General features: G+C 31.1%; 2 protein-coding genes across 2 annotated transcripts in view; both read right to left on the reverse strand.

The window, feature by feature from the left end:
• The window catches only part of LOC114327075 (uncharacterized), a 681,522-nt gene that overhangs the window by 603,723 nt on the left and 53,924 nt on the right, over positions 1 to 23,875 (reverse strand). The gene's annotated exons all lie outside the window — the stretch shown is intronic.
• The window catches only part of LOC126886993 (lipase member J-like), a 66,100-nt gene continuing 47,090 nt past the window's right edge, over positions 4,866 to 23,875 (reverse strand). Inside the window, exons 3-7 of the mRNA XM_050654248.1 lie at positions 22,491 to 22,605; positions 14,693 to 14,936; positions 9,299 to 9,445; positions 7,092 to 7,319; positions 4,866 to 5,411 (exon numbers count right to left, since the gene is read on the reverse strand). Of these exons, the coding sequence (XP_050510205.1) occupies positions 5,235 to 5,411; positions 7,092 to 7,319; positions 9,299 to 9,445; positions 14,693 to 14,936; positions 22,491 to 22,605 (911 nt within the window). The 3' untranslated portion in view covers positions 4,866 to 5,234. The remainder of the gene's footprint in view (positions 5,412 to 7,091; positions 7,320 to 9,298; positions 9,446 to 14,692; positions 14,937 to 22,490; positions 22,606 to 23,875) is intronic.

The raw sequence follows: 23,875 nt of genomic DNA on the forward strand, positions 1-23,875 counted from the left end.
TAAATCATACATAAATTTTCATATTATTACCAAGTCTTCATAATCGTACTTAACCATATACAAATATGTGGTGGATTTGAAAAATATTCGATAAAAACTAACTTTTAGAAAAAGTACTAAGAGCCAAAAAAGTTTTAAAAACAATGTGTTTAAGTAATGGTACTACAATAATAATTTAATTGGAACGTACACAAAAGTTTGAGAGGGTTTAAAGTAACTAAACCCCCATAAAATTTTTATAGGGTGTCCAAATTTCACTATAATTTTTTTTAAGATGCTACTGTCATAAGAATGCCATATGTCCATTTTCAATAAAAAATATTTAATAGTTTTCGATATATTGGAAAAAATCGATTTGCATTTTGTAACTTCAAAGGGTTGTAACTTTTTTTATATGCACATTTTTACTAAGGTAAGTTAGGTTCAATCAAACTATTTTTGGTCCCAAAATATGTGATTAAATTTATGACCTGTATTTTCGTTACACCCTGTATTATAGTATAGCTCCCCGTGCGTGATAAGCTTTATAATCAAGAGTACACAAACTTCTATGTTGATCTTTTTCCAGTGCATCTTCCTCTACAGTCCGTCAAACTATAAATCCAGCTTAATAATTAATTTGGATTTGGGTAAAGAATTTAGAATGGTACTTATGTGTTTATTTCATTTTAGGCTTTTTCTGGCTATTTTTAAATGTGTGTACATTTAATGGGTAATGTGTGTGATTATATATTATTTAAAATAAAATTGTATATTATGTATTTAAAAGTATCAAGGTACTTTTGATTACGTTATAGTTTTATATATTTTAATTATATAAGCAAAAGTATTGTATAAGTTATAAGTAGATGTACTATGTATTGTAGTGAATACCATAAGAACAAGATGACATTGGTTGTTTTTGTATAAAGAAATTATAGAACATTCAAAAGTATTTACCTCATTATTTTGTGTTACTCCAGCATAGAAAAAGTCTTATAATGAAAGGTAAAATACATATTACCTACTATTTTTTTATAGAAAATTAAAAAATCCCAATAATTTTGTTTCTTTGATTGTAACTTGTCTAATTTTTATGGGTTTGTTTATATTTAAAATTTGTTTTGGCAATAAATTAAAACACTTGTATTTATATTAAAGGTGTATTTTATTTTACATTTTCATCGTATTAAAATTATTATCATTATTTATCTACATACAATTACACTTACATCTTCTAATTTGAATTTATTTTTGGAGTGCACTTTGATAAATAATCCAATTATACTTCTATAATCATCCAATTAACCTACAAAGATCAATAAAAGTACAGAATACTACAGAACAAAATAAAAATGGATAAAAATAACAAAATGAAAGAGGTAAACACACAATCACAAGATTAAAAACAAATTTGTTTTTAGTTTTTTTATTGTGGTAAATAGATCTATTTTCATTTTCGAAAATTGACAATCGCACTGTCAAGTGTCAAAAAATCGAAAATCTGTGACTCGTGATTGGTCCAAATTCTCCCATAACACAAGTCCTGGAGAAACTGAAATCTCGCATTCGACGCCTTCTCCACTCTCCTGTCAATTCAATGCTGATGTGCCAGTACCAATGCAATAATATAATTTCCCGTTTCTGATGATAGTTAGGTACTAAAATTCTAGACATTTTTCTGTAACGGGGTACGCGCAAAATCTTGGTGCAATGCTATTTAAATGCGTTCATTTTTTTTAGAATCCTAAGAAAACTTATAAATATTTTTGAAAAACTTAAACGCAGAATGAAAGATTACATTATTACCAAAGGAAGAAAAAAGAAAAAAATTCAGTGTAACTTTTAATTTCAAATATTTCATTTAAAAGAAATTTTTGTTTATTCTAAGGGACTTTCGGCCCTCGGTAATAATGTATTCTTTCATTCTACGTTTAAATTTATCAAAAATATTTATTAGTTTTCTCAGTATTCGAAAAAAATGACTGCATTTAAATAGCATCGTACCAAGATTTTGCGCCTAATTTTTCTTTAATATTAACCTTTGTTTATATTGTATTTGTTTTGAAGATTTCGTTTCGGGGAGATGCTTAAATTGATGTTATATTATTTCCTTTTATCAATTAAATTTACTGGTTGAATTAAATCATCATTTTCAAGGTACTCAAGCACTGGGTCTCTTGATAACAAATCGGCAATCGCCAATGATTTCGTCAGTTCTAATACCTAATAAGTACCGACCTAATAGCATTAATAGGTACTCTTTTCCATTCTGTAAATCCTTTAATTTATTATTCGTTATCTGAAAAGTACCCACCTATTTAAATTTTCACCCTGAATTACTTCTTGACGTTTTTAACATAATATATTAATATTAATATATTTATAATATCTATTAATACAAATAAAATATTAATATTAATATTATCAAGCCCAATTAATAGATCGTAGGAGAAATTATTATTCTTAACGACATGTACCCTACATAATCGCCTATAAACATATTTTTCTTTCATTTTATCTAGATTAACATTATAAAATATGAAATTGTAAATAAAGTAAAAAACGCGAAAATATTTTCAGATATTTTTAGAAGGCATCCTAGCGCCACCTACACGCTGTACGGGAAAACGAATAAATTTTCTCGACGAGATTTTCTCCAGATTTTCCAGCACGCGCTGCGCTGCCCAATAGTTCCGTATATAGCCAACTAGATGGCAGCACATACTCCTCTAGTCGCCATGTTCTGAAGCTAAAAGTAGGTATATTTTCTCGAAAGAAAATCTGTAGTTTTCGTAATTTTTAAATATTCATACATTTCATAAAAGTAAAACTGGAATAGACTCCTAGGGAAAAATAGTGCATTAGTACATAATAATTGTTATATCAATTTTATTAAATTATTCTAAAAATAACGCGGTTGATAGAGTAATCGAGAGTCCTACCTAGAGGTAGGACTCTCGAAACTATATATCGAAACTAGTACGTTCTTTAAAGGTAAAATATTGCAAAACCTCTAAATTTTAAAGAACCGCTTGGATTCACATGAAATTTGGCATACACATAGCTAACAAGTCAAAGAAAAAAGTGATATTGTGCCCGTGTGTGCTTTTGCCCTAGGGGTGAGTTTCACCCCCTTTTGGGGGTTAAAAATATATGTTCCAAATAAGTCCGGAAATGGATAAAATGACTAATTCTAAGCAACTTTTGCTCTATAAAGTTTTTTCACCAAGTTAATACTTTTCGAGTTATTAGCGAGTGAATATGTTAATTTTTTTACAAAATAACCACGTTTTCAGACGGTTTTTCGCAAATAACTCAAAAAGTAAGTATTTGGTCAAAAAAAAAAATAATAATAAAAAATATAGCACGTAAAAAAGTGAAAAACATGGTGTATATATTAGGTCACTAAGTAGAAGCAGAGTTATAGATAGCTAATGAAGAATAGGTTCATATTCGTCAAATTCCAAATCGAATAATTTAACGTGCCATAACCAAAAAACGAAGCACTTTCTTGGTCAAAACTCATTTTAACTTTTTAAAGTGTTTAAAAAATGCTTATTTTTGTTTTTCAAAAAAATTTTTTAGCATCAAAAGTAAACAAGTTACGCTCAAAATTAAGTTGGTCCCTTTTTTTGGTAATAAATCGGGAAAACCGCCCCCTAATTAGCATTTCAAATGAACTTAATTGTTACCACTTCACAAGGTTTTTACTCGCGTATGTATTGGTCATATGATCTGTAAGTTTCATCGGTTCAAAGTCTTTATTTTTAAAAGAGCTGTAGTTAAAAGGGCTTGAACGAGTCACTTATCACAATTGTATGCAAATTTAGAAACACCGAATCTTAACCAATTTTTGTCTTACAGAAAAACAAAAAATAAAAAATATTCGGAAAAATATTGTTGACTTTTTTATTGTTTAGGATTTTTGGTATCTCTAACAATTTTTAAGTTATTTTAAAAAAAAGCATTTTTTTCAAAATTAAAATTGTTAAAAATTTTATTTTAAAACTAAATTTTTTCAAAAATAAGCACTTTGAATCGATGAAACTTACAGATCATATAAAAACAACTTAAGTAAAGTAACTTGTGAAGCGGTAACGATTAGTTTCATTTAAGTTGCTAATTATGGCTAAAACCTTCCTGATTTATTTTTGCCAAAACAAAAGGGACCAACTTGTTTTGAGCGTAACTTGGTTATATATTTGATGCTAGAAATTTTTTTTATAAAAACAGAAATAAACAGAAATAAACACTTTAAAAAAGTTGTAATGTGTTTTCCCAAGAATGCTTCATTATTTGGATATTTCACATTAAATTATTCTATTTGGAATTTTTCGAATATGAACCTATTTTTCATTAGCTATAACTCTGCTTTTGCTAAGTATAAAGACCTAACATATACAACGTTTTTTCACTTTTTTATAGGCTATAATTTTGGTAAGAATATTTTTTTCGACAAAATGCCTACGTTTTGAGTTATTTGTGAAAAACCGTCTAAAAACGTGGTTATTTTGTTGAAAAATGAACATATTCACTTGCAAATAACTCGAAAAGTATTGATTTGGTTAAAAAACTCTATAGAACAAAAGTTGCTTAAAATCAGTCAGTTTATCCATTTCGGGACTTATTTTGGACATATATTTTTTCACCCCCGAGATGGGGTGAAAGTCACTCCTAGGGCAGAAGCACACATCGGCATCATATCACTTTTTTTCTTTGACATGTTAGCTATGCGTATGCCAAATTTCATGTCAATCCAAGTGGTTCTTTAAAATTTACATCAATAACCATGAAAGAATGTATGTACTAACATGGTGCGAACATCATTGTTATAGGGATGTATTTGATTACAGTTTTAATGGGAAAGAAAAACCAAAAGCGACAACGTTTTATAGTTTTATTCTTAAAAATAGACAATATTTTTTAAATCTTTAACAAAAAGGGTGATTTTCCACTAAGGTCCTGAGCTGTTACAATAGAACAACCCTTTATAACAAGTCCTCTACTCCGTTACGTGAACATTACGTAAAATGTTTACATTTACACATTTTTACGTAAAAAAATTGATCTCTTCTATAAATTGGTTCAGTATATTTTCTACATTACCTAACAATCGATTTAAACTATCATAGGACTAATTAGACAATAAATGTCTAGGACTATGTAACGGACAACCGACCAGGACCTTTGTTAAGAACCACCAATCACAATAATCTCACATGCTATCTACGAAAAAGTCTTTAGACAATTTCTCAGGCCTCACATTTTCCTTCGCTCAAGTCCTTAATCTTTTTAAATAAATATTTATAAAAATATTTGGGTACATCTTTGGCTATAAGGAAGTCAATATGGTTCCATTTCTTATGAGGTATTACATCAAATCCACATCTAACAGAGGGCTGGATTTCTGAATATAATTGATTGGCGTTCTAAAAATAATTTAGAAATTATAACGGACTATATAAATAAATGCTGTTTACTATACTATATAACACTAATATAACATATACTAGTAGTAGTATAACACTTACAATACTATAAACCCCCCAAAACCATGTTTTCAAGGTTTTTAAGTGTTTTTGTGAGTTTTTGGGGGTAAATAATATTTTTTGAAATAGGTATAGCCTTGAATCATTTTTTCCGTCTTTTACGTGTTTTATTTGACTAAAAATAAATTAACTAAAAATAACTTTTATCCCACTACCCACCTAACCCTACCCCAAAAACTTAGTTTTTGCGGTTTTATTTTTTTTGGGTGGAAATCAATCAGTTTAAAAATGTCCAGAAATTTACAGGTATAGTTCAGACTTTTACAAACATGTATATTTTTATAGACCCGTAGGTTTTCCAAAAATGGCATATTACTTTTTAATTTTTTTATTTTTTTGTCTATATAAAAACTATATTTTATAAATGTTATAAAAACTATATTTTTAATTTTTTTTGCGCCACATTCAAAATACGAATAAAACTGACTTTTAGGGGTTTGTAGTGATTTTCTCCATTCCATAGACTTTAGAATAGGTCAAAAATATTTTTTATAGGACATATAAGTTATTTGAAGTAACTGAGTTCTTTAAGACATTCAAAAATTGGGCGAAATACGTTAAAGCTCCCAAAAACCCCCACGTTTTTAAAGAGTTTAAACGTGGTTCTCCTATTTTCTAATGTCCTAAAGGACTCAGTTATTTTAAATTATGTATAACCTGTAAAAATATTGCGTCTGTGGTGGAATTGGAGATCTACAGCACCTCATATTGGAGTGTGGACAGTACAGACAAAATATTAAAATAATGTATGAAGAGCTAGTTGATCTAAATTGAACTTTACCTATTAATTTAAATGAAATTATTTTTTCAAATAATAAGCAGACGTTAAAATGTCTTTACAAATATGTAACGTCCTGTAAATTTAAATTTTAAATAGGCTTGGGTAATAAAAAAATAATTGTAAACATATCACACAAAATTGAAACATGTATCCATGAATATTATAACACACTGTAAATTTAGATTATAAGTAGGCTTAGATGATTAAATTAATTGTTATTGTAATACCATAAAAAACAAATAGTCTGGCTAATTGGCTAAACCAAAGCCATTATAAAATAAAAAAAACCTGTAAAAACACCTTCATTTGATTTAATTTAAAGTCTATAAAATGAAAAAAATTCCCTAAAACTCGTAAAGACCCGTCGAGTTTTTGAAGGTAAAATTAATTTAACTTACTAAAAAATCCGGAAATAATTGAAAATATTGTTTATGTTAAAAAACACAAAATAAAAAATTAGACGGCCTGTAGCCATCTCAAAAAAATTATACGGTTAATAAAATCCATTTTAGGTTATGTACTCTCAACCTATGGGTCTATAAAAAATAGACCTATTTTGTTAAAGTCTCAACTCAAATTTTTAAATTGATTGGATCCCACCCAATAATAATAAAAACGAAAAAGGGGTAGAGGATGTGTGACAGGAGGGAAGTTAAACTTACGCTGAGTCTTATTTTTTATTTACGTGAAAGGTAAAAAAAAATGAAAAAAAAAAAAATGAATTCTAGGAGTGAGAACATTCTTAGAGTGAGGGGCTAACCCTTTTCAATCATATTTACCTCCATTGTTGCCAACCAATCGTTCTCACTAGCAAAAATAGCCATAGGAATTTCTATTTTGGATAAATCGTAAACAGGTGGTGTAGGAGTACCGTATTTTTCCAAATTCTTCTTCTCTCCGTAATCGTACCTTTTAAAATCGCCCGTTTCGTACATTTGCAAATAGTGGCTCCATAACTCCACACACACGCTGTCGAGCATCTGCGTAGCAAACTGTGGATAGTGAAGCTAAAAATATGTAGATGTAGAAAGAGAAGACCAAAAATATTTACCATTTATTATCTAATTAATGATTGTAAAATTGCGTGTGTATACATAATATGCGAAATTATTAAAATAATTTCAGGATTTTGTGGACTGTATTATGATAGGGGTGGTTCAAAGGAATTGAGATAGGTAATTACAGTGGAACCGCGATAAGTCGGCCCCCGATAACCCAGAAGTCCGGCTAACCCGGACCGATTTTTATCAGACAAACATTTCAACAATAAAAATATATGTAATATAATATTTGAGAGATAATGGGTATTTGTGTAATTTAAACTACATATACGATAGTAAAAATGACTCATGGCCCACGACCGACGTTCATTGTCTTGTTATCGGAAACAACAGGCACCTGTAGTATTCTTTATTTATTTCAAACGGTCTTAGCATTGTTTAAAAAAACTAAAAGACTATTAAAAATTCTTTTTTAAACAATGGTTCTTAGTCTTCACTGTTATTAAATAACATAACATCGTTGCGATTGAGACCGTATTGTGTGTAGTACAGTCGTATTGTTCGCTTCCGTTTTGTAATCATTCGTAAATCTATTCAGATTTTGTGTTTGCGTGTTTTTGAAGTTATACTTCTTTACGCGCGATATGAGGGTGAATTTTTATATGTTAAAACCTACGATCCGGGCGCATGCGCATTATAACTTTGTTCTGATTGGATGTTCAAATGACATGTCAAAAATTATCCAATATGGCAGCTGTAGCGCAGCTGTGGTTTGGACGGTTGACGGTTTGGTTATGTATGGTTGTTGCGTTTTAAAATTTGTGGGAAGAGAAACAACAAAGGTTAGTTAATAGTTATACTGCCTTTTTAAATAGTTTTCATATTATATTTTTGAAGTTATACTTCAAAATGTTTTAATTTATGTATGTATCAGTCCAGAAAAGGTGTGGAAAGAATATATTAGTGTTTTTAAATATATTTTTCTAATAACGTGTTAAAAATGCAATTTTTAGGACTCCATAGGAGCGTTAAAAATGCTACTTTAAGGCACTAGTGCTTTAAAATTTTATAAGATACTGCAGTTAAAAGTGAATTGTCAAATTGTGAAACGTCAAAATATTTATATTTCATTTATTAACATTAATATTAATAATACAACTTGCGCAATTTGAAAAAGGTGGTTTAAAAGGTTTTTTATTATAATAATTTTGTGTCTTTGGATTTGTCTTCCTTGGGCGTAAAATAATAAAACATCTATTTTTATATTTCATTTGTCACCGTGATGTATAATTATGTATGTCTGAAAGGTAAGTAGCATGCGGCTTGATGGCCTTGTTGGTAGAGCATTGGACCAGAGATAAAAAAATCGCGAGATTGCGGGTTCAAATCCCGGACGATTCATACTTTTTTCTTTTTTTTAATATTTGGCATTGTTAAGTTTTGGTTAATTTTTGGTAATTATTGTTAATTTTTTGTATTGTAACTGTTAAGTAGGTAATAGATAAGTAGGTAGATAATTTCGTTGAAATTATATTATAATAGAAGTATAACTTCTTACGTGCGTACAAAGTACACACACATTCTTTTTTTTGTCTACGTAATGGCAACAAAACGTAAAAATGTTGTAGTGACAATGGAAAATAAACTAGAAGCATTAGATAGAATTGATAAAGGCGTAATTGATACGTAAGTTAGATGTGTACTGTGCATATATATTTCATGTTATTTCAATTATAACAGAGTTTATCTGTAAGTATACCGTATTTTATTACTTTTTACCATTTTCTCCGGCTAACCCGGATTTTCGATAACCCGGATTGGCCACGGTCCAAATTAATCCGAGTTAACGAGGTTCCACTGTATATCTCATTTTCATCACACTGCAACACAATGAGAATTGAAATAGAAAAAATTTGTGTAATATTACCTCATTATACACTGAATTGACTTTTTAAGTTTCTAAGTATAAAGATTTACGTACTTACAGGATCCATTTGCTCGTAGTCATCACCAAACAGTAAGTTGTTAAACGACTGAATAATATACATGCCCATTGAAAATCGTGTCAGTGGTCTCAAAAATAAAGAATAACCTGGTAAGATTTCTCCATTCCAAAATGTGTAAATAAGCCTCTAAAATAAGCAAACAAAAATCACCAAAATATTAAAACCGTTTTTTTCTCATTTAATGTGTATTTTAAGAAGGTATATTATACTCCTGGCCAAACAAATCGGGACACCATAAAAATGGGTCATTTTTGATATCTCGACTCTCCTAAACCTGTTGTCCTATTTTAGTTATTTTTGTTAATATGCTATAGCTTTATTCTCTAAGAATATGGATGTGGTAATAGTGTTGCTGAATGAGTAAATGTCATTGTATATCGGGTGTAACAATAATACTGTGTTTTTTCCTGAAAGTTCGTAACACCCTGTGGAATATTCTAGCATTTAAAAAATATTAAAATTAAAACTCAATTGTAGCCTTAGCCTTTCTTAACATTCTGCTTTTTGACTCATTCACTTATGATGGATAGTGAAAAAGTTAGGTACTTTGACAACTAGCCATGTTCTTCATCAATACACGGTGTTTCTAAATAAGTGCGACAAACTTTAAGGGGTAATTCTGCATGAAAAAATAATGACCGTTTGATTTATAGACATATGTCTACAAATGCTTCATTTCAGAGATACAGGATGTTGAATTTTTTCTTACCCACTGACGATTTATTTATTCCTCTAAAACCGGTTGAGATATGCAAAATGAAATTTGGTGGGTTTTAAGAGGCAGTTATTGCGCATTTTTTGACATACAATTATTTATTTTATATTCACCATTGGCGTGCATACAGGTCATATTACCTGTATGAGCGCCAATGGTGAATATAAAATTTTTTGTTGTATGTCAAAAAATGTGAAATAACTGCCTCTTAAAACCCACCAAATTTCATTTGGACGGGTTTAGGAGATTCGAGAAATCAACAATGACCCATTTTTAAGGTGTCCCGATTTTTTTGGCCAGGAATGTAGTTTTTGACTTTTTTAATGTCCTTGATTTTAGTTCATAGGTCATATCTGCAACAATAGTGTAGGCATCCAGATATGAAAGTTTAGTAAAAGAGTTTGGGGGCATGTATTAATAGGGCAGTCAATGAGGGTATTTGGCTCCGACTTCCATCCTACTACATCGATTTATTGATATTTTCACAGTAAGTAGGAAATAGCTCAAGAAACAAAGTCTACCCTATGCCGATGTGCGCTTTTATCTTGGGGGTGGTTCTCTCCCCTTCTCGGAAGTAAAAAGTGTTTTGGTTAAATAGCCACGGAAGACGCTAGAGAACCTAATTTTAAGTAAAAACTGTTCTATAATCATTTTTTGAAAACTCAATACTTTTTGAGTTATTCGTGGTTGAAAATTAGCCATTTTCATTGAAAAATGACACCTTTTTGGACGGATTTTTGCGAATACCTTAAAAACTATGCATCTAACAAAAAAACTACAGTCGAACCGCTTATTAGAGTACCGCTTATAGGAATATCCCGGTTTATGAAATAAAAATTCGAGGTCCCGAAACCTCTCCATTTACTCCCTAATAAATTTATCCGTTTATTGGAATATGATTTAGTAAGATCGTACCGGTTTATAGAATATTCTTCATGTGAACGAATAAATTTTTACCTATAATTTCCTCAGAATTTAAATTATGTGTGGTATTATGGATTGCCGACAAAGGCCTCGAAGGCCTATAGTGCTGTTTAATATATTTTTAGGGTTTTTGTCAAGTAATACACTTTATTACTTTTTTACTTTGTTATGAGTACGAATTCAATCTTTCGTCGACACAGGTCATAAAATAGTTTCATTTGTCTGCAAATTTCTTTGCAAATTGCCACCCATTTGCTTGTAATAAAAAATTTTTAGAAACAGCTAATCGGCTATCCTAACCGCTCGTAGGTAAAAAATTTTCTGGAGGGTCAATCCAATGGAATTTTTTAAAATTTTTATAATTTAGTTAGAGCAACAACTGATTAGTAGTTTATGTAACAAAAAAAAACAAGTACAAATTACCTATTATTTTTCAAGACAAAATAATAACTCTTTTATATGTATTTTAATAAGAAAATATTTACACATCTATATATTTTATACATTTCATATTAATTCCTGTACGCATCCACATTATGTACCTAATGCAATTTGGATTTTAATAAATAAGTACCTAATAGTTACAGTACTGTATTATTGACATAAAAATACCTAAAATCATATACATATACATGTTAGCATAATATGTACTATCATTACGTATATTCGGTACATTTATTTCGGCTAGCCACCAACGATCAGTTATTAGAATATCCCGGTTATGAGAATATTTTTGCTTGGCACGAAGACTATTCCAATAAGCGGGTTCGACTGTATATAAAATATTTCTGTAGGTTATAAAAATACAAAGAGATTCGTTCCTTCAAAAATCTTTTAGTTAAAATACAAAGAGGGATATGGTAGGTAAGAAGAGTTTGTTTTTTTTGCTGCATGCTCAAATCGGTGTATTTAACTTGAAATAACAGAGAAACTGTCGATTTTAGGTGTATAATGATACAAATAGCTTTTGTAGTGCTGGAAAAGACCTTTAAAATGAGCAATACTAAATATCGATTACATTCAAACTAAGCGAGATATTCTGCAAAAAATTTATGACTAATATATTTTAAGAAGAAATGAGAAGTATATTTAACCCCTCATCCATCAGAATTTAAATAAATCGTTTTCCTTCTACAATACTTTTTATTATAGTGTTATTTCTGTGTTCAAAAACTTGGACTGGATTAAAATGAATGGTTTTAAAAAAAATAATATCAAATTATAGTGCGCATTTTTAAATTTTCTTAAAAATCTTCTTTTCCTTCATGTAACTCGAAAAAAAATAAGAGGTAAGAAAAAAAGTTACCACACAAAAATGTAGGGCATTTTCAAATAAAAATTTCCTTTTTATTTTTTATTACTGTATCTCTTATCATTTTCAAGATACATGAAGAAAAAGGCAGATTTTTAAGAAAATTTAAAAATGCCCTCTATAATTTGATCTTTTTTCAAAAACCATTCATTTTAAACCCGTCCAACTTTTTGAACATAGAAATAATACTATAATAAAAGGTATTGTGGAAGGAAAACGATGCATTTACATTTTGGTGGATGGGGATTAAAATTACTTCTCATTTTTTCTTAAAATACATTAGTTATCAATTTTGTTTGCAGCATATCTCGCTTAGTTTTAATGAAAGGTACCTGGAAATGGAAATATATATATATGGATATAGCTCATTTTAAAGGTATTTTCAGGTACTACAAAAGGTATTAGTAGCATTATACACCTAAAATCGACCGTTTCTCTGTTATTTTAAGTTGAATACACCAATTTGAGAATGTGCCAAAAAACAAACTATTTTCACCTACCATATCTCTTTTTGTATTATAACTAGAATATTTGTGAAGGCAAGGGTCTCTTTGTTTTTTATAGCCTACAAAAATGTTTAATAGAGTTTTTTTAGTTAGATGCATAGTTTTTAAGGTATTCGCAAAAACCGTTCGAAAAGGTATTATGTTTCAATGAAAATGGCCAATTTTCAACCACGAATATCTCAAAAAGTATTGAGTTTAAAAAAAAAATTATAGAACAGTTTTTGCTTAGAGTTAAGTTCTCTAGCGAATTCCGTCGTAATTTTAACCAAAAAATTTTCCATTCCTAATAAGGGGTGGGAACCATGCCCAAGATAAAAACACACACCGGCATAGGGTAGACTTTGAATTAGGAGATAAGTAGAGGCTAGGCCCAAAATTTCATTAAAATCCATGCAGTAGGATAGAATTCGGAGGTAATATCCTATTCTTGCGTATAAAGAAGAAGCTTTGAGACACTAGAAAAAACTAAAGAAAATAAAAATGAATGTTTTTAAAAGCTAAATTAATACTTTAGTACAGTGTGTAACAGTGTAACAAAAACATGGAAATGGGACAAAATAACCACAAAAAATTAAAATCTTTCATAAACAATCAGGAATATAGGTCTGGATCCCGAGTATGAAAAAAAAGTTGATTAATAGCAAGCTGAAAATTTGTAAATAGCTTGAGGGTCTCTAGTCGGACAAACTTTGACATATGGGAACACTGGAACAGGGTAAGTTTTAATTGTGGAACAGGTTAAAAATTTGGAACGGTCAGACCACCAAAACGCCACATGTATTTTGTCCGAGAGAACTTCCAATTAATTTGTTACCCTTTCATTAAAGTCTCATGCAAAAATCAGGCTGCTATTTATCTCCAAATGGGCATTACAATGAGTGGAATACGTAGAACATGTTAAATGACAGGAATTATGACAGGTGATAAATAGCAGTCTGATTTTTTCATGGGAGTTTAATGAAAGTTTAAATCAATTGGAAATTCTGTCGGACAAAATACATGTGACGTTTTCGTGGTCTGACCGTTCCAAATTTTTAACCTGTTCCACAATTAAAACTTCCCCTATTCCACGGTTCCCATATATCAAAGTTTGTCCGACTAGACACCATTAAGCTAGTAAAAAATTTTCAGCTTGCTAATAATCAAATTTTTGTTTCATACGCGGGATCCAGACCTAATAAGCTTTATCGAAAAATAAAGAAAATGAAGCTGTGAAATAAAACAAAACAGGGAACTATAAAATCTAGAATTAAAAAACAAAACTAGAGAAATGGTCAAACGTTTACGATCAAATTACTATCGCTAGGTTGGCAATCTAATGTCAACCAGAGGAAGAAAAAGAAGGATAAATTAGACAATAAGTGAAAAATAATTACAATCAATATGCACAAAAATAGCACTTTATCATATGGAGTAAAAAATAACAGAAGTAGATGCAGGGAAATAGAACACCTAGTGGAACGCTTAGTGGAACTATGCTGGGACGTCGGCCAGCAGGAAGACTAACGAAGAGGTGAATAAAGGAAGTGGGAACCGATGTTAAAGAGATATTGAGGGTAGACCACAGGAGGAGAGCAGCCAGGGACAGAGATACTTGGAGGTGGATGCTGGAGGAGGACAAGGCCAGAGTTGGGCTGTATCGCCATAGGAGAGAGAAAAAGATACAGGGAAAACCGGAAAAGAGTCATAAAAGCAATTTCACAACAATCAACTGTTGACTAAAAATACTGAAGAGGCCAACACTTAATTATAAACAGTGGCTTTAGACTGAGAATAGTGACCAAATTAAGAGTTTAGCGAGTATAAAAAGAGGTGAAGGCGGCTGATTCAATAAATAGAATTAATTGTCCGTACTTGCCAACAGTGTGAAATAAATCGTACTTCCATATCCCAAAATCACAATAAAAATTACTCACTTTCACCGTTGGCCATACATAACTACTATACAGTGCGATACTTTTCACTCCTTTGAAATTGATGACAGGAGCTATACCTATCATAGCTTTAACATTCTCCTTAGCTTCATCCGGAAACGTCGAAGAATACATATAAAAGCCGGAGGATCCCATGGAGTATCCTAAATAGATAGATTGGCGGTTGGTTTCTTGAGATACAAAGTTAACAACGGCTCTGACATCGTATATTCCTAAGTTATCTATTCTAAAACGAAAAGTGAATAGATAGAGGGTGTTAAAGAAAACAAAATTTTACACATTTTTTACTATTTTGCCGAAACTACTTGCACCATTGTAATAAAATTTGGCGGGTTTTAAGAGGTAGTTATTGTGCATTTTTTGACATACAATTAAGAATTTTATATTCATCATTGGCGCGCATACGGGTAATGGTCTAAATTTTTTAAAGAAAAAAAGATAGTACGCCACTGACATATTTCAAATTAACAATTATTTTTGAATTCCTTGTCCAATTTATGACAAAAAATCGCTCTTCCCTTTTTTCATACAACGCGCCGATTTCATGCAAAAAATAAAATATCTTAACGCTTCCAAAGTATTCGAATTAAGTTTTTATATGGATGTACATATACAGGGTGTAACAAAAATACAGGTCATAAATTAAATCACATATTCTGGGACCAAAAATAGTTCGATTGAACCTAACTTACCTTAGTACAAATGTGTACATAAAAAAAGTTACAGCCCTTTAAAATTACAAAATAATAATCGATTTTTTCCAATATATCAAAAACTATTTGAGGTTTCTTATTGAAAACGGACATGTTGCGTTCTTATGACAGGGTCATCTTAAAAAGAAATTATAGTGTAATTTGTGCACCCCATAAAAATTTTATGAGGGTTTTGTTCCCTTAAACCCCCCAAACTTTTTTGTACGTTCCAATTAAATAATCATTGTGGCACCGTTAGTTAAACACAATGTTTTTAAAACTTTTTTCCTCTTGATACTTTTTCGAAAAGCTAGTTTTATCGAGATATTTTGAATAATTTTCAAATCCACCACATATTTGTATACTGTTACGTACGGTTAAAGAGACCTGGTAATAATATATGAAATTTTTTTATAAATTACAGTTTAAGGTATATTTTGAACCATATTAGAAATAAAGCCACATCTCTATAAAAGGTGCCTTATCGGAAAAATACTAAGAGGCAAAAAAGTTTTAAAAACACTGTGTTTAACTAATGATGCCGCAATAATAGTTGAAGAATTGGAACGTACACAAACATTTGCGGATTTAAAAGCACAAAACCTCCATAAAATTTTTATGTAAACATATTAAAAAAGAAGCTGCATCTCGATTAAAACTGGTTTATCAAAAAAATACTAACAGGCAAAAACGTTTAAAAACATTGTGTTTAACTAATGGTACCACAATAATAATTTAATTGGAACGTGCATACAAGTTTGGGGGGTTGAAGGGAACAAAACCTCCATAAAATTTTTATGGGGTGCACAAATTTTACTCTAATTTCTTTTTAAGATGTTCCTGCCATAATAATACCACATGTCCATTTTCATTAAAAAATCTCTAATATGTTTCGATATATCGGAAAAAACCGATTTTCATTTTGTAACTTCAAAGGGCTGTAACTTTTTTTGTGTGCTTATTTGTACTAAGGTAAGTTAGGTTTAATCGAACTATTTTTGGTCCCCGAATATGTGATTTAATTTATGATCTGTATTTTTGTTACATCCTGTATAATATGTACATATGAGTATAATAATTATTTTAAGATGTACATATTACAGATATTATGTATTGTGTAGAAACATTATATGTACATAGAAGTTTGAATACTTTGTAAGGGTTAAGGTATTTTATTTTTTGCATAAAAATGGCGCGTCGTATGAAAAAATGGAAAGATCGATTTTTTGTTACAAATTGAACGAGGAATTCAAAAATGATTGTTAATTTGAAATATGTCAGTGACGTACTATCTTTTTTCTTTAAAAAGTTCAGACCATTACCCGTATGCGTGCCAATGATGAACATAAAATTCTTGATTGTATGTCAAAAAATGCACAATAACTATCTCTTAAAACTCGTCAAATTTTATTACAATGTTGCCAGTAATTTCGGCAAAATAGTAAAAAATGTGTAAAATTTTGTTTTCTTCAACGCCCTGTATCTTGAAAATGGATGGCATTACAAAATTTTTTTATTAACCAAACTCCAATTATATTTTTAGTTTTTTACCTAACCTAGTGACGGTGTTACCGTTCTTGAAACACCCTGTATAAAATTGTATCGAAAAGAGAAAAAAAGTGAAAAAATTCAGTTTTTTATTTTTAAAAGTACGTTTCACCAATTTTAAAAATCTGAAAAAATTCAGAGTGAAATATTATTCAAAAATATACGTTATATATTTTTTTCGTGAGAACGAATGTCTTAGTTATTTCTTTATACTCAATTCTTCAAATTTTAAAATCGTCCTAAAATTTAAATTTCCCGCCAAAAATAAAAAAAAATCGGACAAAACTTTTTGAAACTTACAACTTTTTTATTTAAAGTTTTTCGCTAGCTCTCGATGCGGCTGAGATAAAAAATAAAAACATAAAAAGCCTAATCAGGCTCTAGGTGGGTCAAGTGACCACCTAGGAAGCTAAAAATTTCAGAAAGTGAGTTTCTCTATATGTGCTAAACGGTGACCTATATGGAATTCGAATCGAATTGGGGCATTTTTCATCATCTTACCCATCCATCCATCCATCCAATGGCACTACAGCCCAAATCGAGCCTTGGCCTCCTTCAATAAGCTTCTCCAATAATTTCGATTTACCGCTGTTCTTCTCCATGAACGCGTTCCCAGGAAGTTCCTGGCATCCTCATCGACTTCGTCTTCCCATCTCTTTTTAGGTCTTCCAACAGGTCTTCTTCCCTGCATTCTTGCATTCAGCAATTTTCTGGGGATTCTATTCTCATGCATGCGGACCACGTGCCCTGCCCACCGTAATCTCTGCAGTTTAGTGTGTTGTGCTAGAGTTGGTTCGCTATATTGCTCGTATATTTCTCTATTATACCTAATTCGCCAGTTGTTATTTTCACTTATTGGGCCCAGTATCCTACGTAATACTTTTCTTTCAAACACATCTAATGCATTGGCAGATTTCTGTGTCACCACCCATGTTTCGCAGCCATAACTTACTATGGGCCTGATTATTGTTTTATATACCCGGAGTTTTGTTTTCCGGTGTACGTCTCGCGATTTGAATATGTCGCCCATCGCGAAATAGGCTTTATTTGCCAGCACAAGCCTTCATCATCTTATCCGGCTAGGTCCTTTGTTCCAAATTTTGGGTTCCTATATTGTCCTCTGTGTGTTGTTCCTTGGTGTCTGTTTCATTTGATGCCATACTGTTTCAATGACATTTAGGTCAGGACTGTTAGAATACCAAAACCGGACGTTTATATTTCCAAACCAGCTTTTTGTGGTTCTAACCATATGACAGGTCACTCCGTGTTGTTGAAAAATAGAATTCTTCCTTGCAGGATGGCTTGTAGGGGAGCATATCTAGATTAATTTCACATAGTGTGTCCGACGTATTATAGCTTTCGAGATTTAATAGTGGTCAGTACCTCTCGTTTTTTTTTCTCATTTTTTGAGGATCTCCTCATTTGTGACTCAGTGGCTCCACGAGATCTTAAGTTTTATCCGAAACAGCCACATTACAAATGCTTTCAATCTTCTGCGCATATCTTCGTTCAAGTTTAAAGATTTAACACAATAAAAAAGAACTGAGAAGACGTGCATCGTATCATTTTACACCAAGAGAGAGGATGTGCCTCTTGAAGAAGGCCCCCATCCGGTTGAAAGTAAATCTCCTGGTTGTTTGCTGAATCTGAAAGCGCCCCAAAAATAAAAACAGAACAAGAGCCCTTTCTTACTCATGGCTATTGTGCGTGGCATCTCCTCCAAATGTTGGTTTCCGCCTATGGGTATGTTAACCACTAGAGTTGACGTGTCCATCAAATAGCTGCTTTCAGAGTAATATCCAGCTTCAAAGGTACCGGAGTTGTCAAAAAGAAAAACGGAAAAACAGTTATCTGACTGTTATTGTTTTTCATCCATTTCATCACAAATTTTCCATCAACTATTATCCAAGTCTTAAGGACACCGGCAGATCTGCTATATGTAAGCTAGCCGCTAACACTACATGGGTCTTTTATTTGATCTAGAAGATCCTGATTATGGTCATTGAGATCTATTTGAACCAGAGGCAGGGTCCATGACCATGAGGAGCCGTGTATCCACGGATAAGTAGGGTGCATATGAAATATATCGCCGCTTCGCAAGAACGTAGGCTTAAGTCAAAATTTGACGAAATTGACTTATTAATGCAGATCTACTAAAAATAAAAGTATCTATTGCGTGAATAAAGACCTATGACGTTAATAATAATAGTCGCTAAGAGATGGAACCAGGTGTCTGTACTTATCATTTTCGTATGAATACAGACCCAAATTAGTTACGCCGCAGAATAGCGCAGAATGTGAAGCAATTTGTGTGTTTACTTCTCGTCAAGGACGACCGATCTTATACTTACGATTAGTTTTTGTGAAAATTATCTCTAAAATAAGGACCCTTTTTGCAGTGGCGGCTCGCGACCTCAGTATGCGGGTAGGCTACACATATACTTCGGGTAGGCGACAAAAAATATCCTACAGTTTGTAATACATTTTGAGCCGTCTTGCAATACTAAATGTAATCTATGAGCGCAACAATGTGTAAAAATTGCTTTTGGAGCATCTACTTTAATTTTTGATTGTAATCCGTTTAAAGAGCCAGCCATTACACTTGCACCATCGTAAAATTGAACAATTTATTTATTTTTGTAATCATATGTAGAGCGTCTGCAGATCTATTCTCGCTAACATCAAAAAACCCTAAAAATCTTTTTGTTACCTGACCAACTTTTTTAACAAAACGGATTGTTAAAGTACACTGTGATTTTTCGGTTATATCAGTAGTATCGTCCGCTAGTATAGAAAAAAATTAACTTTCATTAATTTCTGTTAAAATTTCATTTTTTACGTAATCGGCAAGGCAATCTATTAAATCATTTTGTATTGTTTTTGACAAACCCGTGAACACCCCTTCTATTTTGTAACATGATCCTGGATTTCCTGATCGCGTTTAACTACTAAATTAAAAATTTCTTTAAAATTAGTTTGAAGAATTATGGCTCTCATCACGACCGCGAAATGCAGGTTCTTGTTTTACTAACAGAATTGTAACATCAAGTTCTTCAACTTCTTCCATCTTTTTCAACTTCTTCATTATATATCTTATTAGATAGAGTTTGTCCAGCTAAAGCACTGTCAATAGTTTGTTTATTTTTTTCTAACCGTTTTAAACCTAAGCAATTGTTTAAATGTTCTTTCGAAGATTCATGTTTTTTTACACTAGCTGATAAATTTTTCAAATCTGAATATCCCTGACTCACCCAAACATTTTGCTTCAAATTTGAGAGCAACAGACAAGGCCAACAGAAAAGTGAATTTTTAAAATAACTTCCGCTTAGCCATTTATGATTTTCATACCATATTGTTTTAAACGATCTCGAAAATGGTTGATTGTCTTTTGTCTTATCTGTGGATAAAATTGTTAAATTTTGTAAAGGCCGGCCCATTGAAATAATTTCTGACCTTTCTTGATTTTGGCGTCTCGATCAAACTGCATATTACATCGTTTAAAATATTCATATTCGATGACTAAAGTTTTTCCACCAATAAAACTAACACACCTACGTTTCAACAACGTCAAATATTACTTATTTTATTTTTGTATCAAATAATAATTTACTCTTCGAATAAATTGATAAGTTAACAATTAACCTCGCTTTAAATTTTTAATTATCTATAAATTCTAATAACACTTATATCTATATCTATAAAATATAATGGACGACTGACAAATAACTATTCACAGATTTATTTGTCGTTAGTGAATTATTACTAAATTAATATAAAATTAAAATGCCCTTCAATAGACCGATCTCAAATTTACCTGTTTATTATTCAGTTTTCATAAACAAATTTAATTTGTCCTACCTAGTTTTATTCAATACTTAACCTACTAATAACAGCCAAAATCAAAAAATTATTTAAAACAGTTTCACAAGACACAAGAGAAGCAACTGATAAAATTTTGGAGGTCCGGCTATAAGACTCTGTGCCTATGCGCCCTTTCAAAATCGTAGAATACGCGAGACCTGCAGCAGGCCTGCTCGCGTAAACAGAGAGAGATCGCACGTCAATTCGGTATTGGCGTCGTTCTATTTCAGGCTACGTTTTCAAGTGCCTGACCCAGGAAGAATATAGAATCTATATAGAATATCTACAGTCCATCTAATTTACTTACCGTTGCACGTCATTATCTACGTTAGAGATCTAAGTTGACATTGTTGCCCAATTACAAAAAATTCTTGAATTCATTTTAAATCAAATACATCACACAATTTTTGCGGAAGTGGATTATACAGCAAAACAAATTAATATTCAATGTAAATAAATAAAAACTTTAGAAATAGGAAACAAGAATTAAGTTATAAACTTACGTTAAAGTACATAATAAAAACAGTAAATATAATGAAACAAATACTTATAGTAAAGAATATAAACAAATATGAAGTGTCATCACCGCAACTGTCAAATAAATGTTACCAATTTATGCCAAAATATCACCTGCGTTCGATTATAGTTACAGTGTATTCCGAACAAATATGCTTCATAAAAACGCTTTATAATCCATTTATACAAATTAAATGAAACATATTATTGTGTATTTCTTTAAGTTGACATTAATAGAAATCTTTAAATATTATTTCTACGCGTATATAATAGTGGCTGTAATGCCAGTGTACTCGGCAAAGTGATTCTAAAAAAGAACACACCTACCGCCTAAATATTTCGTGTTGGTATCATGTGACGTCACGGGCTATGACGCGGATGACGTGCAACGGTAAGTAAATTAGATGGAGTATACAGTACTACTGATACTACAAGGGCGTACAATAATTATAACTACGGAGAAAATTTTTTGGATATTTTTACAAATAATTTGGATAATTTTTGCTATTTTATTTTAGGTATTGTGTCAAAATTTATAAATTACAATTTTGAAATAAGTAATTTATATTAATAATTTATATTATTGTACTACATTTGAAGAGGGTAGGCGGCGCCTACCTTGCCTACCCCGACGGGCCGCCCCTGCCTTTTTGTAGTTAAGTCAGCGTTTTAACAAAGTTGAAGTAAATGTTTCTGAGGAAAAAAGACTCAAATGTAATAGGGATTAACAAAAACACTATAAATTTATCTAGTTATAACAGTTTGTATTTAGATATATTTCTAAAAAAATTGTATAGGTAATTTCTTTAAAGTAACAACTTATTCGGAGTTATTCTCATATTCATATCCAAAAATTTTTAAAATGCCTCTCCTCTAAAATCGTCTTTTTTGACTTAAGCTTACGTTCTTGCGAAGCGGCGATGTGAGTTTTCAGTGGACGTAAATTGTGCTACCTTCTCCCTTTAACATGCTTAGTTTTCTGTTTAAAACACGATATTTGGTTCAAAGTCTCCCCTAAATATATTTGCTACTAATGAATGAAACCTTAGACCTTAGACCTTAATACCTTAGACAAGCTTTAGCGGTTATTTTGTTTGAGAACATAGCTTTTGAAACCATCTATCATAATAACATTTTTAATAAATAATACTTTTGTATCTTACGTGTACTTCCAGTAGTTTTTGTTACCAGTAGTTAGGTTGACATGACCTTTACTGTACCACGTGCCCCTGTAATTTAACATCCACACGTCATATCCAAGGTCGCCTAATAATCGAGCTAAAATTAATAAACCAATAAAAACAATTGTTAATTTGCTTTTAGAAAATAAATGAAATGTAAAGAAAGCAATGAGATGCACTTTGGATATAAACTTCACATAAACTTTTAATCAATGTGTAATTAACAGCACATGCACGCTTCAAAACTTTATGCAACTTAAAACAATAAAAATATTAATAAACTGAAGATGACATATTCTTGGTTTTTTATGTACAGTCTCTCATAGAGGTTGACGATGTTTCCTGTAAATTTATCTATAACCTGTGTTTTCTTATTAAAAAGAACAACTCACAAGGAAAAAATTCCTCTACTGGCTCTATACCATAAATCACAAAAAATAAAAACCTTATGTTGTCAAAGGTATATTTAAAATCTCTAAAAAGGGCTGTATCACAACAAAACGTTTTCGGAATCAATATTCCATCATCAGTGTTATCACCTAAAATAAGTATAACTCTATAAGTAATACAAACGTGAGGTTAAAATTTGACAAAGGTAAAAAAGTGAATAGATAGTTATACTAAAAGGTTTACATGCTTTAAGCCACCAAAATGTACGGGTAAAAACCCTTAAATTGATATTAAACAGTTGGGGTTACATTATATTATCTGATTTTAGAGGATGTTAAAAATATTTCCAGATTAACCCCTGGCATCACATGACATCAACCATATTGGTTAGGAAATTGTAGGTAGAACCTTACATGGCAGAGTTTAGGTGACAACTGACCGGAATGCCCCTCTGAAGTATGTCAGCACTAGACTGACACCGTACCTTGACAGAATGTAATAATATGTGTAGTTACTTCAGCCAAAAGAATTTAAATTTTATGTTAATATTTAAAATAATAAGAGTAGTGAAAAAATTTTGTTGGGATGAAAATTGTTCAGGGTAGATTATAAACTGTTTTATTTTTAAATGCGTTTCTGGTCTCATTTACTGTACATTTTACTACTGTTTCTAGCCTAGAGTCTTATGTATTCAGCATACTAGATATTTAAACTTTTGGAAAAATATGGTTGGAGTCTCCTTATTTGCGATTGTTATTGTTTTTGTTTTCTGTGCATTAATTTCAAGACCATATTTTTCACCCTCTCTCACCACCTTGTAAATAGAAAATTTTGTAGTTTCATAATTTTTCCGTTGACTTTAATACCTTCGTGTGCCTAGTTTAAAGCTAGTTCAAATAATATCTAATCCGTGTGCATGTTGATTAATAATGGCGAGAGTATACAATCTTGTCTAATTCCTCTTTGGAGTTTTATGG

Source organism: Diabrotica virgifera, chromosome 6 (assembly GCF_917563875.1).
Source record: "Diabrotica virgifera virgifera chromosome 6, PGI_DIABVI_V3a".
Taxonomy (NCBI): domain Eukaryota; kingdom Metazoa; phylum Arthropoda; class Insecta; order Coleoptera; family Chrysomelidae; genus Diabrotica; species Diabrotica virgifera.